We start from the raw sequence: 15,423 nt of genomic DNA, 5'->3' as shown, positions 1-15,423 counted from the left end.
GATAAAGTAGGTCTCGTGGTCACATTTCTCATCAGCAGGGGCACAAGGACGGTAACACTCAGGTTAGGTAGGAAGAAGCAGGAACATAGCATATAGCAAGTAGTAACAAACAGGGCCAAAGAAAAGAGTAATGAAAAACCCCAAACCGACGAAGCAAAATGCTTCGTTGGCACACACGGTGATGGATATGATATCAACAGGATCCAATTATAAGCGCATAACCCTTCGCGCGACCTCAAATGAGGCAACATTTTTTTCTGTTCTCTTTCCTTCGTGCACATCATCCGTGGATTTTTCAAACTCCCAATCTTCACCGCTTCGATGGATGAAAATTTTTGTTGTTTGCTGCGTTGAGGATGGATCTAGGTATTCTTTCTCTGACCAGGTTTTTTCTTATCCTTACTTTTAGAATCGTCTCCCAACAATCAATCATAACATTCTTTTTCGGGTCTTGGTATGAATTAATGACCAATTCGTTACAAGTGCGTGATCTCTCATTCCTCCGCTCCCACGCTTGGCATGAACATAATGCGATCCGCAGTATTTCCTCCGGTAAGATATCAATATCAATACCAATGCCAATATCAATGTTAGTAAAGAAATTTGATTATCCTAGAAAGATACAAATAGATAGATAGATAGATACAGTATGCGCATCCAGGCATCATGAACATACCATATCATATCAGATAAATATTTCCGCATTTGTACATATGCCATGTTTCCGAGAGTGTACATATATCAAACTAAATAGCATCCACATAGCTCAGTTTCCTAGCTCTCCTCCCCTCTAACTTAAAGCAAGGTAGGTTATGATTTCCTCTACACACTACTCCGTACACACACTGAGCATGACATGACGCGCTTGGAACAAGGATAAAAAAGATGGAGATAGCAGGGGACTCCGAGAGCGAAGTTTCAACCTTTCATGCATGAGTCCACTGCAGCGGCCAGTAGACAGGTAGGGTAGGGTAGAAATGTACTACGGAGAAAGAGGGAGGGAGATAAGACGAGCGATAATGGACCATAAAAAAATTATATGCTCCGTATATCTCGTGTACGAACAAATGGTTAATTTTCCAATTTCAGACGGTCCTCGGAGCGGAGTTAAGTGATAGGTGCGAGCGAGGAAAATGGGAAAATAGGTATAGGAAGGTTGGCGAAGCTCGTCTCGTCTCGACTCTACTACGTATGTGAGCGCATTAGCCATGTGCTGGGGTCAACTTGGGTCAACTTGGGATTAGAAGCATATATATTCAAGCATATATATTCACGCATGTATGCATCCAGCTGTAAAGACCATCTACCGTCCATCATCTGTAGGATAGTGGAGCGAAACTGCAGCGATAAATCTGTATAGAGTAATTTCTACAGAAGTTCCCCTCTTGCCCCTCAACCTTAGCTGAGAATCTTCATGTTCAATGGCCTATCTTTGATTTTGGCCCCGATGTATACTCATTGAGTCATATCACATGCCTCTTGGGAAAATGGAGATAACATCATTGTAATACAGCACACCGATGCATGCATGTCGTGATTCCTGTACGACCCTTTCAATTATTTACCTACCATCCATCATCCACCATCATCACATAACAAGCAAGTAAGCAAGCAAGCAAGCGCGATAAAGAAAAAAAGATCCAACCAATCCTACGAATCCCACATCTTCCTTTCCCATGAAAAGCGAAAAACACACCGTCGTACCGATCAGCAAAACCGTTCAGGGAAGTCAGGAACTTCCGTCATAAGGCTCAAACCTCCTCACTTAATCAACCAATAAACGTAGAATATCGCGCCCATCAAAGGAAAGCTGATGCTTGCCCCATGTGCTATACTCCCTGCATCGAATGTAATTTTCATGGCACGTAAGCCCAAAAAGCAGCATTGGTGTTTCGCCTTGTCTGTTCATCCAGGGTATTGATTAGCTGATTAGTTGTTTATTACCCTGAGTCCCCAAATCAGCCAACAGATTATGAGCTGAGACCTCCTCCCCTATTTATCGGGGCAGAGGGCATCTGTATGGAATTTGTAACCCCATGTCATCATGGGGGTTTCCCTTGTAATCAGGGGAGGAAAAGACGAAAAGCCATCAAAATTCGGTTATTCTTCATCGAATTCTTGATTTGGTAGAAATCGTCTTTTTTTTTTCTGCTTAGACCTTTGATAATAGTCGTGATTTTAATCTTCATCCTGGCTGGCGTTGAAAGCTGGGAAGATCCTAATCCGACGAGAAGGTAAATTGGATTAGGAGAAGTTATTTTTGGGAATCAAAATCTGATAGTCCCCGGGCCCCTTGTTTCCGTTCGGACTATGTTTTCCTCTATTCCTAGATCATGTTCTATTGATTCAGTAGTGATTTTTTACGTGAATGAAACATCTTTGTAGACCTAAGGCGGAGATGAAATATAAGAATTGGTATAATGTTCTTAGTATTATGAACGATAGTGTTAAAGTAATTGAGTCAGCGTTTAACTTGTCAACCAGTCAACCAGTCAATACGCACGCCGTCTTAAAAACAACAGACGAATATGGGTCACTCATTATTACAGGAGCTTGGACGCACCTCGGTACAAGTCGTGCTCTGTGCAGTGCAGCAAAGTTAGGCAGCGTGGCAGGATCTGGCGGGCGTAGGTTTGGCATTTGTCGATTATGATACGATGTTTGGAAGCACTGATGGAAAATTCTTTCCTCAGCTCAGCTCTTGGCAAGGGTGACGATACCTATGGTTATAGTTCAATATCAAAAAAAAATTCAAAAAAGCTGCACGCCCCGCAACAACAGAGATTCGTGAATCGTGAATCGTGATCGACTTGTTTATCATTTCCTTCTATCCGTCCCAGCCTATCATTCATTAATTGATTGTGGATTTTGAAGACGGGGTGGATGGCTCGGGATTCGGATCAAACTTACCAAGCACGGGACCGCTAAGACTAGATTGGTGACAAGTCGTACAACTAAGAAAGGGTTGGTAAATTGCTTTGAAGATACATTATTACAGAGTAATAAAGGTCGAAAGGTTGGAAGAGAGAAAGGTTGAGAAAATCAGGTACGAATTCGGTGTGAGGAGTACATCCTTGTTCCCGCTATAGAAAGACGGCGGAAGTAATAGTGTGAATGAAATTGAAATATTACCTTAGACATAGCTGTTAAACAAAAGAGTCATGGCGCGGTTGTGCTCGGCTTTCCTGAGCTCTCCTCTCTATGGAGTAGTTCAGGATAAAAGGAAGGATCAGCTTCGTTACTCTGCAATGCACGAACACAAGTGGACCTGAAGTGGGGGTTTTGCGGGCATGAGATAATCTCATCAGTAATTCTTCAAAAGACTCAAAATGTGCTGTCATGCAGCTCTTGAGAATTTAGCTGTGGTGCTTTGGTGCTTTGGTAAATGTAAGGAAAATCTCTGTGAGCATAGCACAGAGCATAGCACAGCACAGCACAGAGCACCTTGGATAATCTTAGTGGAAATAGAAAGATCTTGAAAGTTTATTCGTCACGCGCATCTTTGTAAGACTCTAATCTTTCTATTTTCACGTATTGATATGCAAGATTTATTGTCTACTGCCTGGGTACTACCTAGATATAAATCATACTTTTCAAACATCCCCTTTCCCTCGATTTTCCCTCCCATCTTCTATACAGTGTACTCCGTACCATCGTGCTATTCCATATGATTATCCCTGCTGTGTCAACCGTTCTATTGGATCCTCGGGGAAAATACACGGTCAGGCCCTTTCCACACCGTTTTTGGTTTCCGTTGGTACATTACCTGGGATTACATAGCCACTAGGTACTACGACGTAAGCCCAGTTTTGGTCCACATTCATTTAACGTTCATTTTTAGCGAATCTTTCTGTTTGTTTCTTGCCCTTTTAATCTTGTAAAAGGGGTGACGAGAGAACAAAAAAAGACAAAGGAAAAAGGAAAAAAAACTAGATTCGGGTACTAATTCCTGAATATCTTCAATGGTGGAGACAATATATGAGCTCGTGACTATTTGGAAATGAAATCTGATACGATATGTACTTTTAGAGTAAGTTTGCCCGATAGTTACGAGATCAAACAAAGAACCAACAAAACTAGTATCATAAATCTCTTGTTATGCATGCAATGTCGACATCATAAGGTTAATTTATCCCCGATGAGTAATTAAATAGATTTCAAAGCAGGCAGGCAGTAGGGCTTCTTTTTTTGTAGGTACTAGGTATTCTGATTGTATCTAGGATTATCATGTTTTGCCTACTCACAGTAGATCAATATTTCCCTTTGATGAATGGAGAATTGTTTCAATCAAGAGCATTCGATACATTTGATACAAATTCAAAAACAATAACGACATCTCCTGTTTTATTCAAGGGGATCTACCTGGCATTTCGGTGGCTGCTTGTTTTGGCTCTACAAACAGATGTGCATCTACAGCAGAAATGCACTCACTCAGCAATGCAACGCAACGCAAAAACCCGCCTGCCTGTGTAGCTGCAGATTACTGACTTGGCATCATTCGATAGTGTTAGTGACGGGATAGAAACGAGCACATTGTCTGTGTACACTTGTACAGTACATATTCAATCAACTGATCCGAGGCAGTTCTCTTCATTCCAAGCTTTTTTACTTTCTCCTTGGGTCCTTGGGGAGATTAGCTCAAAGTCTCCGTTGGGTCTAGGAAGACCCTTGGAGAAACCAAGCAAGATAAACAATAACTCCTTGGGTACGAGTAAAAGCAAGTCTCGAGAAGTATCTTCAATTCGTGGGAAGGGGGATGCGCTTTTGCTTCTCACATTGTTGCTCAACACATGCCATACCATAAGACCTACACATACAATTTCTAACATTCATCTTACATCTGGTGATTTCCCGGTCAAGAAACAAAGAAATTTAAGGACTAAAAGGAAGTATGATGTGATCCATCCATACTATTCTACTATCAAGGTATATCCTATCAACACAACGTTTGAATACCGATGCACCAAGGTCCACACAAACAGTCTTCCTAAACAAAGTGCCGGCATTGATTATTGTAATGTTGCATCTTGTCGTCAAATGTCCTGATGCATGATCTGATTTCCCATCGATAATGATCCTATCTCTGCTTAACACAACAAATACTCTGTATGACGAAGCATCTTTCTGGATATTGCAGAGTACTCGGTGGACATCTGTTCCTATTGCATGCATGGTCAGTTCTATGAATCAATTAGCTTACCAAACATAGCAAATAATCTATAACCTTGGAACTCACCACCTCAAGCATTTTCTGATGACAAAACAAATGAGAATAGCTTCTCGAATTCTTCTGGAAGCTTTTTTTTTTTTCGTTTTTCTTGGGGGAGAAAAACCTTGAACCTTGAAAACCATGTGCCCACATGTTTGATCTACAGTGGTACTCTACCGTTTGGTGCCGCTGTATGGTAAATAACCCCTCGCCTCGACTACGTTAGGCGACCAAGCATAGGGAGCGCAGCATAAGCATAAGCATCTCATTTTCCGTTTCATCGGATTGTCGGACTTTGACTCTTTAACCATGAGAACAACTAATCAACCCCCAACCCCCACTGACAATCTTGAAATGGAACCTGGAAATGTACAGTACAGAGTATGGACGGATATTGAACATCGAAGATCGAATATCTGAGGATAAACATTTTTACCCACAATAACTTAATCTGTGAGTTTGCATGAGAAATTTAGAATCATCTCATGTGCTTCCAGTCGAGAAAAGTATTTCGAGAGATACCAGAAGCAAGGCTTTAAGGCTTACTTCTCAAGGTTCGTCAAGGCTCAAAATAGTTCGTAACTTGGCCCCAAACTCTGAAAAACAGGGACCTCGATGGCGGGTGGTTCAGTTACATCGGTAATGTTACAGCATATCTGCCAGTGTTTGTTGAAGGCGGCAAGGCACAAGGACAAGGACGAGAAAAAGGAAAAGCCAGGTACCTGCACGTTCTCATGTTACGTTGTAGTATACGAAACAAAATCACATGATGGATGTGTAACTTCACGCAGCATGGCATGTCCTCGTGCAGCGGTTGAGGGACATTCCATTTCCATGTACATTTCAGCGCAAGTGCATTTTTATACGGAATAATTGAATAGCTGAAGACCCTACATGCGTACACACGGCAATGGGCGTCCAGCGTGTTTACATCATTTCCTACCAAGGTGTGATTGTGATACAGCAACTTTTTGTTTCTACACACCAAGGCCGTCGTCTATATGGAGTTATAAAAACGGCGCCGAGAAGGGATTGTTTAGTTGCATACCTTTTGAAAACCCCATGTTAGCAATGACACTATACTTCTGCAAAATCCTTTTCAGGTTCATATGTACTCTCTAGCCGGTGAAGAGAGGAGAATCATAATAAATGATAGATCCTGCTTACTCGTTCCATACTTGCACCAAATCATCAATATTGGTAGTCCATTATAGGATTACTTGCGGATACCGCGGATAACTATTTGCTCATAATTCTATATGCACTGAACGACATGGTAATATTCCCGAAATGATTTTACCTGCATGAGCACGCAGCAGCAAGACTGCAGCAAGACTGCAGCTTCCCGAGCCGAGTTTATCTCCACCGTGTTCAACGTTTATTTTTAACGCAAGAACTTTCTTTAGCAATTATTCATACTGGGGAATGGATTTGATGTATGGTAGGGATATTACCGACGCTTTTTACGAAAGTTAAAGATTACCCCTCATCATCTGTACCCATTCTTCTGCATTAATCATTCCTGCGCCAGTGCTATCGCATGCTTGTTTCGCACATGCAAACGTCGGTTCTTCTTTCTTTCCGCTACACTGATGAATCTGATAGATCGCATTTCTACGGTAGCTATATATTTCAGTTTCCAAGTGTGACCATCCAAATTACCTTCCTCAAATAGCTGCAACTCCTCTACGCCCCATAATAGATTACCTTGGAGAAGTACGATGGCCAAGTCGGCCACCAGGCGAGGTTCGCTGCCACGGCTACTAATCTCATGAAAGAGGAGTCGTGCATCATGATGAAGCTAGCACTCAAAAATCATCAAAGGATATCTCAATATGGGAATTTGTTTGCCGATCTTTCCATGGCTTTTCAAATTGACGGCTCACACATCTCTTGACGCTGACATTATTCTTCTTAAAGTAGATCAGGAATTTACGCCTTGAAATGTGGTTCTCTCTGATTGACGCTTTAGACTTCGTGTCTCACACGCGGTTGACATCAAGTCCTTTCCCAGGTGCTGTGCGTACGGTTCCACTCAGCCGCACGCACCAGGAAATGACGGCGTACGTGCAGAATAACTTCTCGGTCTTCCCGGCATCAAAATCAAAATCAAAATCAAACGTCTATCAAAAATATCCTTCAGTGAAACGTGGGAAATGATGCCTACCTCGGAATATGTAAAGACCATTCGACCGAAAACTGGATAGCTTAGGTCAAGACCCGGACCGATGACAATTTTTATGCATCCGGAATGAAAAACAAAGAATCTCCTGCTGTATCACAACCACAACCACAATCACAATCACAATCACAACCGCTTTTACCGATGGGAAAATACATATTTTCTACGCACTAGCTTTTACCTGATAATGGAACATGGAGAAAAGTAAATCCCCATATACTTTTCACGTCGCAGTGGCGTCAAAATATAGAAATCCCTACATTACATGATCGTACGTGATAGTACTCTTATATGGTAGTATATGATATAATATAATATAAAATTTCCATTTCAAAGATACATTTACATTTCCCCGCCAACAGAGGTTGTGCACCTAAAGCACCACTTTTTGCGGAGTAGCTAGCTGGCTGCAGGTACTTTTTACTTTTCTGCAAACAATGTGTTTGGGGGGTTTTTTTAAAAAAAAATCCTGGGATGCGGTTAAAATAGAAAGGAGGGATGGCACAAATTGTACAGGTAGGTATGCATGCCATGGTCTTATTATGTCATATCATATTAGTATAATAATGGAGAAAAAAAATATATATATACACTCCATAAGAGTTCAAATAAATACTACACTACGGTAGATCTACCGTATCCGCGTGCTCCAATCAATCGGCGATAGTATTGTATGCGAAGTACGAAGTGTGTGTTGCATAGAAAGTAAGATTACAAAGTGGGTTATGCGTGCCAATTGCGGGGGTGACGCGAGATATGTGTATTTGTTGGTTTTTTTATATGTATGTGTTGCGGGGTATGGGTATGCATGCAATTTAGGCGGGTTTCTGGAAGTGGAAGTGTGAAGTGAGGGGTTTGGGGAGGTTTGTTGTGGTGTATTTTTTTTGGTTTTGTGGGTTGTGGGTTGTTTGTTGTGTGGATGGATGGATGAGGGGGGCATGGGATAGGATGAGATGAGATGGATGGGATGAATGGGGAATGCTTGGTGTTATGGGATTATTAGATTATCGGTTAATGTGGTCTATAATAGCATTGTCACGATTCATTAATTCACGTGACCTCGAGGACCTTGAGGACCGAAGGGTCCCAAAGGTCCTCAAAAGATGATATAGGGTATATAAACATTCATTTAGTCTTGTGGTTAAGGAGCTTCGTGCTCAACTTGGTTATCAATTAGTTTACCTACATTCTACTTGATCTAGTAACGACTTCACTTCCAAGTGAATACCAGTGATAAAGCCTTAACCCACAACTACCAACCAGACGAAACCTTAGGCAGCCGCTGCCTCCAGTACAGTATCGTTACAAGTATTTGAGTGTTTTTTATGATAGGATTTCCTTGTTTGTTTGTTTTTAAAGAAAAAAAGTTTAAGTTTAGTTTTAAAAAAAGAAATAATGATTGGTTTTTTTTTAAATAAAAAAAAAGATACCATGAAGTATAATATACGTATTAAACTATGTTTTTTATTTATTTTATTTATAATATAATATCTATTATATTATATGAATAAAATACACACACATTTCAATTTTTTATTTATCTTTGTAGTCTAAAATGATGAAATTATATAGTAAGATATAAGATTATTGTGACGGAAATCCCTGCTTTCCTCCCACCCTTATTATATAAGAAACCTCAGGTACATTAACCATGTCCACACATGATACGATTACTCGAGATTAGTATGCGATTTAGGTGACCTGAGGATCAGATCCGGACAAGTACTAGGTATCATATGTGTTATCGGAAAGTAAGATCATTGGAGGAATAAATAGGACTTCTTTTTGCCTAGCCATTACGGCTAGGCTATTCATTTGTGTATATATAGAGTAGCTATCCCCATCTACAGGTGCTCTTCACCTGTAGATTCTAAGTTAAATACAATTGCTGGTCTATAAACACCCTTTTGGTCACAATTATAAATAAAGTAAATAAATAAAATGAGATGATGTTTAGGGGTTTGGTTTGGTTTGGGTTGGTTTGATTTGTGTATTGATTGTTTTATTTGGGATTTGGAGTTTGAGATTTGATATTTAAGATTTGGTATTGGGATTTGGTATTGGGATTTGGTATTGGGATTTGGTATTGGGATTTGGTATTGGGATTTGGTATTGGGATTTGGTATTGGGATTTGGTATCTAGTATCTGATACCAGAGGGGAATCTGATTTATATTTGAATTTGGGGTTGGAAATTAGGATTGCTTGTGTAGAAACCTGAGGAGATACTAATCTTAGGCTGGATGGAAAGTTGATGTTGTGTTTAATAAGGGTGGCTACTTGGATGAATCCATGGATGGGTAGATGGATGAATTAAGTAGCACCAGTGTGCGAAGTGAAATGCTTCGTTATGTGAGGAAGAGATAGATGTAATAGAGTCTGGTTTTGGAATGGGGGAAAGTGCTGGGAGAAGTGGTGATTATGTTTGTAGAAACTTTTCTGGTTTGGATAGGGAATGGTTATGTATGGTATGATATTTTATGGTTGCCTGGATGCCGGTTTGGCTATATCCATCTTGTTGTGCTTTTACTTGAGGTACTTGCCCATGGGTGTTCTGAGTGGGATGTAGCTTACCGTGTAGTTCCATTCCACAGCGGGAAGAAAAGGGGTTTTAGGAGAGGTTGTGCGTTAGATGAGATGATGGCGGGATAGACGTAGTAAAGAGGTGGATAAGAGATGAGGGAGAGATGATGAACTGAGGAGATGACATAAACGGGTATAAGAATCGAGGGCCTTTGTGTCAGTATGTATGCACCGGAGACTATACAGAGGCATTAATAAATGATCTTTTTTGAGGTACCGTTGCTTCATCATCCTTAATCATTGTAGAAGTCTATGGTGTTGATATGCAGCGAGAGTAGAGCTGTTCTTTGAAAATTTACCGAATCTTAATACCCATTTCAACTGTCAATAATGACTGCCATTTTCCTGTTGCGTGATAGGTCCTATGTTGTCTTTATATATTTTTAGCAACCACTTAATCTTACTGTGCTTTGCTATTCCCATTGTCACAAGTTGAAGTTCCATCAGCACATCTCTTATCGATCATTATAATCATATATCTCAAGCACATATCATTATAATAAGTCTGAAAATCATTTTCTCTACCTATCTTCGATTTACAGCTTGTTAAACCGAATAGTTCATTAAGTCTTGCATTCTAGGATCAATTCCGCCGTGCAGTTATGATTCATCTGCGCCCATCAAAGAAGGTATTCCTTATGGCTTATTGTCTTGGGTTGCCAAAGTCAGTAAACGCTAGCTTATATAGTGTCAATGAAAGTTTGATCTCGGTATAGTTTCGAGTTGATGTAATTCCTCCTGTCTTCCAGCATCTAAAGTTCGAGCGTCTAAATATATACACACTCTCCCAGTATTTATACTTGTCCTTTCTTAAAACTAACGAAGTCATCTCTACTTTGGATACTCTTTGTGCTCAATTTTCGAATAAATCTCAGTAAATTCGACACCGCAAGCCTTATTAAAGTCACGGACTCAACTGAAATTGTGAAAATTGAACATCGAAGTATGATAAAAAGCCAATACCTGAAATATTTCCGGAACGGACATTCCAGGATAACTGAACAGCTCATGCTGTTTGTGCGGAACTTCACAGCTTCCTCGATTCCAACATTTGAAATCATTTGGTGTTTTATATTGTCGGCCGTAGAACTGGAGCAGATGAAAATTGATGCTCCCTATGAAATCATCACTAAACTCTTTAAGGGGAGTTGCTCGCTGCCATTTTAGAGGCGAGTATTATTTCAGCCTACTAAGCAATATTCTACTTTCCTCCTACAATGAGAAATTGACTTTTTCGATATCAGTTGAATAGCAGAGAAAAAAATCAGACGCTAGAGCCTCGGCGACGAAGCCAAGGTCACCTGCTGGAAGCGCTAAAACATAACCCACTCAACTGATGCCATCCCATTTAATCAAGCCTCCCTTTTGCACATCTCTAATATGTGGCAGTGAATGCCGAGACCAATAACGAAGCTAGAAGCACGGAGTCCTCAGATATACAATCAGAATAACGAACCGGAGCTGGTTATAAGTACCGAAACTACTATTGCTATCTAGAGCTAATAATTCCCATCTAAAACTACTAAAAGTCTTAGATATGAAACAAATATCAAAGTGAAGCTGGTAATATTTATGCTGAGAGGTGTATTAAGATTCACAGATATATAGATATAGAACATTGTGAAAAACCGTCAGCTAGAACATCGAAGCTCGAAGGAATATTGAAATCCTTGAATATGCAAAAAATGATTTCGTGAAGGTAGTCATATTAATCCTAGAGGATTATTAAAATATCTAATAGATTGTGACTTCTGGAAGAATTCAATAGCCCGTTACAGCTACTCAGCTATCGCCATAGGATTTAAAAAGATACACGATGGTATCTCTGAGAGGACTCATGCCGCTCCTTCTGAAAACTTGTTATGACGAGGGCTGAAAATCTGAAAGTGTAGATTTACAATATAAATCCTATGAGGATTTTTTCTTAGAAGGAAGCTTGTAGAGATAGACTGAAACCAGTTGAGCTGTCCAGCGGAATTAGATGAATTCCATTGCTAGTCATAATCGTTCTCAAATATTTATGGTTTTTTGAATCTCTCACTTACTTACCTATAAAGCTGGAAAGACCTGAAGAGAATAAAAGCTTTGTCATCCATAGACCAAGTATAGAAAATTCTTTGTGGAGTTCAGGTATTTGTTCTATAGGAAACTCTACTCTTCGTATAATTATATAGAAATATCTGGGAAAGCTTAATTTCTTAATTCCTATGATAGAGTTGGAATAAAAGATAAAAACTCTAGACTCTTAAGATCGATACTGGCAGATATTCAACTACTTATCCGGTATATCTAAAACACAGATCAATATAAATCTGAGCTGCAAGGAATTACAGCAAGAAATCCACTTTCTAGTACCCCTGTCCGTTCAACAGAAACACAGAGCCCGAGAACTGTCGGATCAAAAATGAATAGATTGTTTTAAGGATGATTTCCATCACTAGTACTTAAACCAAATGTACGTAAACAAGGTAACATATACAGAAACTCCTATGTTACATATCTCAATCCTCAATACCTGCGTGCTTATCTCATTATATAACTAAAGCCCGAAAGAGTCAATAGAATGCTGGATATGGGACTAGATGCTAACTTAAAATGGCTGGCTAGCAATTTATACGTAGAGAATCTAATTTAATTTCTCGCATGTTTGAAATGTCGCACTCGGGCATTTATTTGAGTCGAGTTAAGTGAGCTCAAAAAGGTGGATGAATCTTCGGATTGAATTTCATAATGGAGCTCCAATGGGCTCATATAAATGACAATACATGTGAACCGTTTGCACATTCGAGGTGAAGAGACAATGAAATCGACTATCATTGAGATCTCATGAGATAGAAATAGAATGATGGTAAGTAATCACGTCTGATTACTTCCCATTCTTCAACTCACAGAAAGTAAGACCTTAATTTAACAACTATGCTTCATTTAGGGATTTCTTTGAATGATATTGGGTACTGGGAATATGGGATACTTGCTCGAGATATAATTTCGCAACTCTGGAGTCGAAGAAGATAAAAATTGACTGTGGAAAGAAAACTTAATATAGCATATGTACTTCGTCGACAGTATGGTTCATATGCACATGGAATACGTATGGACTTATCACACTGGAAAAACCGCGTCGCCAGGCTTCAGCTTATCAAATGAGTTCATAATGATGCCCTTGAAGTAAATCCAGAATGTTAGAGACGGAATCTGATTAAATTTGGTTATATTACAGTCTTCATTTCATGTTGGCTTAGGGAATGTGGTTATTAACCTCAAATTATTTGTGGACCACAATTAAACTAACTTGATTATTTGAGATACGAAACTCGTATTTGAGGTGATATGTTTATAACATCTGGGAGAAAGCTGTTTAGCTAGGCTACAAATGAGTTGCTGAGAGGTCGTAAGTTTGAGGACATCCGAGTACAGAAGAAAATTAAACCTCAACCAGGTGGTACTCGCAACAAGATCACTACCACTTTAATGAGTTCGAACCATGCAACGCAATCCCCAAAATGGTATTATTCAATATTAGACCAAAAGTATTCAAAATATGACCGAAAGTAACATTAGTGACACTTTCCCTCCATACTCAGCCCAAAACATCATGAAAAGAGACGCCAAACAGCTCCAGATAATATGAAAAGCAACCTAAATAACCTTCAATCATTCATCCCTATGCATCCAAATTCTCGAGCGTTCCAGGATTATGCGCAACCTTATGACCATGTTGATCGGTGAAAACGACTAATATCATTTAGTTTTCATCGATTCGTCAACAATAGGAATTTCACCAAACCTTTTGGAGGATTTTTGACATTCTCCTTGGAAGATGTTTTGGCCTCTTCCTGCGTCATGATTATTTCTTCGACCTGAAAAGAATTAAAATGAATTTTTAAATGGATATTCAAGAACAAAATTCACCTCTCCTTCCCGTTTTCCACCTCGGGCTTTGGTGTAGACTGTATCACCTTCATTGATGGGATTTCCTTGCTTGTCTTGGACTTGATCTGGCATGGTTGTGATTTTTGATGTTGGTGATTATTGTTTGGTTGTGCTGATACTCAAAGGTGGATTATGGATGTTTTTGGTTTTGTGATATTTTGAACACTGGAAAATGCAATATCAAGTAGCTGTAAATCTGAGAGAAATCAAGTAGTTGTTTTATGGTTGATGTCATTGATTATGAAGCGAACCCCTCTCTCGGCAAAGGTTCGTGACCTCATCCCTTTTGAGGACATTCTTCTAATCACTGAAGCAACATATTAACATGAAAATTGACATCATCCAAGGAACTACCTTAGAATCTATCCATAGCCTCATAATTCAATTTATATTACAGTAAAGCGACATTTGAAGTTTTTCCTCCACAACAAATCTCATCCACCAAACCTCGTTAGATCCTGTTCATTCTAGACGAAATATGCGTTACACAGGATCCTGCTACTGCCGCGCCATCAAATATACTTTCAACGTCGAACCATCCGAAGCCAGAACATCTTTATGTCATTGTCACAATTGTAAGGTATTCTTCTCCTTACCATTTTTGTTCAAAGTTCCCTAGAATAGCATTCCCTTTCTCATTTTGAAAAACCACTAGAAATTCTTTGGCACAAACTACGGCCTGACGACTAAAATCCCCGCCTCATCATTCAAAATTACAGAGGGCAAGCCCAAGGTCCACGAAGCGGATAATGGATCTGGAAGTTTATTGCATAGGGAATTTTGCGGTGTGTGTGGAGGAGGAATTTTGGAGTATGGGGTACGAAGCTCAAGATATCTCGACTAGGAAATGGCTGGGACAAGGACTGACAATGGGATAATTTATAGGAGCAAGCTAAGGAGCATTTCAGATATGTGATGTATGGAACTATTGATAAGCCGGAGGGTCTAGATCCAAAAGGAGAATTCTTCTGCAAGTATAGGGAAAAGTGGATGCCGGAGATTGAGGGTAAGATATCGAGTTTTCGACTATGAAGAATGTGAAGTTAATATCAATTTGTGACGAATAGGAATCTTTCATAAGCAGGAACTCAAAGAATGATTGGGTGGATACTAGAAGAAGCGTATTCGGAATCATGCCTACTTCCTGTTGTCCTTACATTTCCATCGTTTCCCTCATTAAATTTCCTACTATGTAACCTATAAGTCTCATAATAATTCTCTAAGAGATTCTTATTAATCTAAAATGATTATACTTATAAAATGAATGCACTGATTGTATATCGCTATTTTGGCCATGAGAGAAGCTTTTCCCTAGAACTGAAAGAGGATATGGGTAATTGTCTTGGTGATATTTTTATATAGCGGTTATGAACTCGTATGCGAATCACTAAGCATTCACTTAAATAGACGACCCAAGAAGACGATGGAGAATAATTTGTTGACTTAATATTCTATATGCCAAAATACTATGCTGAATCAATAACTCCCTGCCCAAACCCTCTATTTCCTATATAGTA

The 15,423-nt window shown here is 39.5% G+C and overlaps 6 protein-coding genes across 6 annotated transcripts; 2 read left to right on the top strand and 4 right to left on the bottom strand.

The window, feature by feature from the left end:
- Positions 1-464: 464 nt before the first annotated feature.
- On the top strand, positions 465-880 carry SS1G_05753 (predicted protein; the record flags this gene model as incomplete). Its single annotated transcript, XM_001592781.1, has 2 exons — positions 465-552; positions 810-880. 2 exons carry the CDS (start codon positions 465-467, stop codon positions 878-880), a joined length of 159 nt encoding a protein of 52 aa, XP_001592831.1.
- Positions 881-4,562: 3,682 nt separating this feature from the next.
- SS1G_05752 (predicted protein) lies at positions 4,563-5,362 on the bottom strand (the record flags this gene model as incomplete). Its single annotated transcript, XM_001592780.1, has 3 exons — positions 4,563-4,807; positions 4,920-5,180; positions 5,341-5,362. The coding sequence occupies 3 exons, from the start codon at positions 5,360-5,362 to the stop codon at positions 4,563-4,565; spliced, it is 528 nt and encodes a 175-aa protein (XP_001592830.1).
- A 1,319-nt stretch (positions 5,363-6,681) lies between these two features.
- Positions 6,682-7,003, bottom strand: SS1G_05751 (predicted protein; the record flags this gene model as incomplete). The annotated part of the gene is made up of 2 exons (XM_001592779.1): positions 6,682-6,798; positions 6,917-7,003. 2 exons carry the CDS (start codon positions 7,001-7,003, stop codon positions 6,682-6,684), a joined length of 204 nt encoding a protein of 67 aa, XP_001592829.1.
- A 2,913-nt stretch (positions 7,004-9,916) lies between these two features.
- SS1G_05750 (predicted protein) lies at positions 9,917-10,439 on the bottom strand (the record flags this gene model as incomplete). Its single annotated transcript, XM_001592778.1, has 3 exons — positions 9,917-9,944; positions 10,273-10,335; positions 10,378-10,439. 3 exons carry the CDS (start codon positions 10,437-10,439, stop codon positions 9,917-9,919), a joined length of 153 nt encoding a protein of 50 aa, XP_001592828.1.
- A 3,198-nt stretch (positions 10,440-13,637) lies between these two features.
- SS1G_05749 (predicted protein) lies at positions 13,638-13,978 on the bottom strand (the record flags this gene model as incomplete). Its single annotated transcript, XM_001592777.1, has 3 exons — positions 13,638-13,708; positions 13,761-13,833; positions 13,886-13,978. The coding sequence occupies 3 exons, from the start codon at positions 13,976-13,978 to the stop codon at positions 13,638-13,640; spliced, it is 237 nt and encodes a 78-aa protein (XP_001592827.1).
- A 406-nt stretch (positions 13,979-14,384) lies between these two features.
- On the top strand, positions 14,385-15,005 carry SS1G_05748 (hypothetical protein; the record flags this gene model as incomplete). Its single annotated transcript, XM_001592776.1, has 4 exons — positions 14,385-14,486; positions 14,562-14,723; positions 14,792-14,912; positions 14,974-15,005. The coding sequence occupies 4 exons, from the start codon at positions 14,385-14,387 to the stop codon at positions 15,003-15,005; spliced, it is 417 nt and encodes a 138-aa protein (XP_001592826.1).
- Positions 15,006-15,423: the final 418 nt, after the last annotated feature.

Source organism: Sclerotinia sclerotiorum, genomic scaffold (assembly GCF_000146945.2).
Source record: "Sclerotinia sclerotiorum 1980 UF-70 scaffold_7 genomic scaffold, whole genome shotgun sequence".
NCBI classification, from domain to species: domain Eukaryota; kingdom Fungi; phylum Ascomycota; class Leotiomycetes; order Helotiales; family Sclerotiniaceae; genus Sclerotinia; species Sclerotinia sclerotiorum.
The sequence above is the reverse complement of the archived record's forward strand: the minus strand, read 5'-3'. Positions and strand labels throughout refer to the sequence as shown.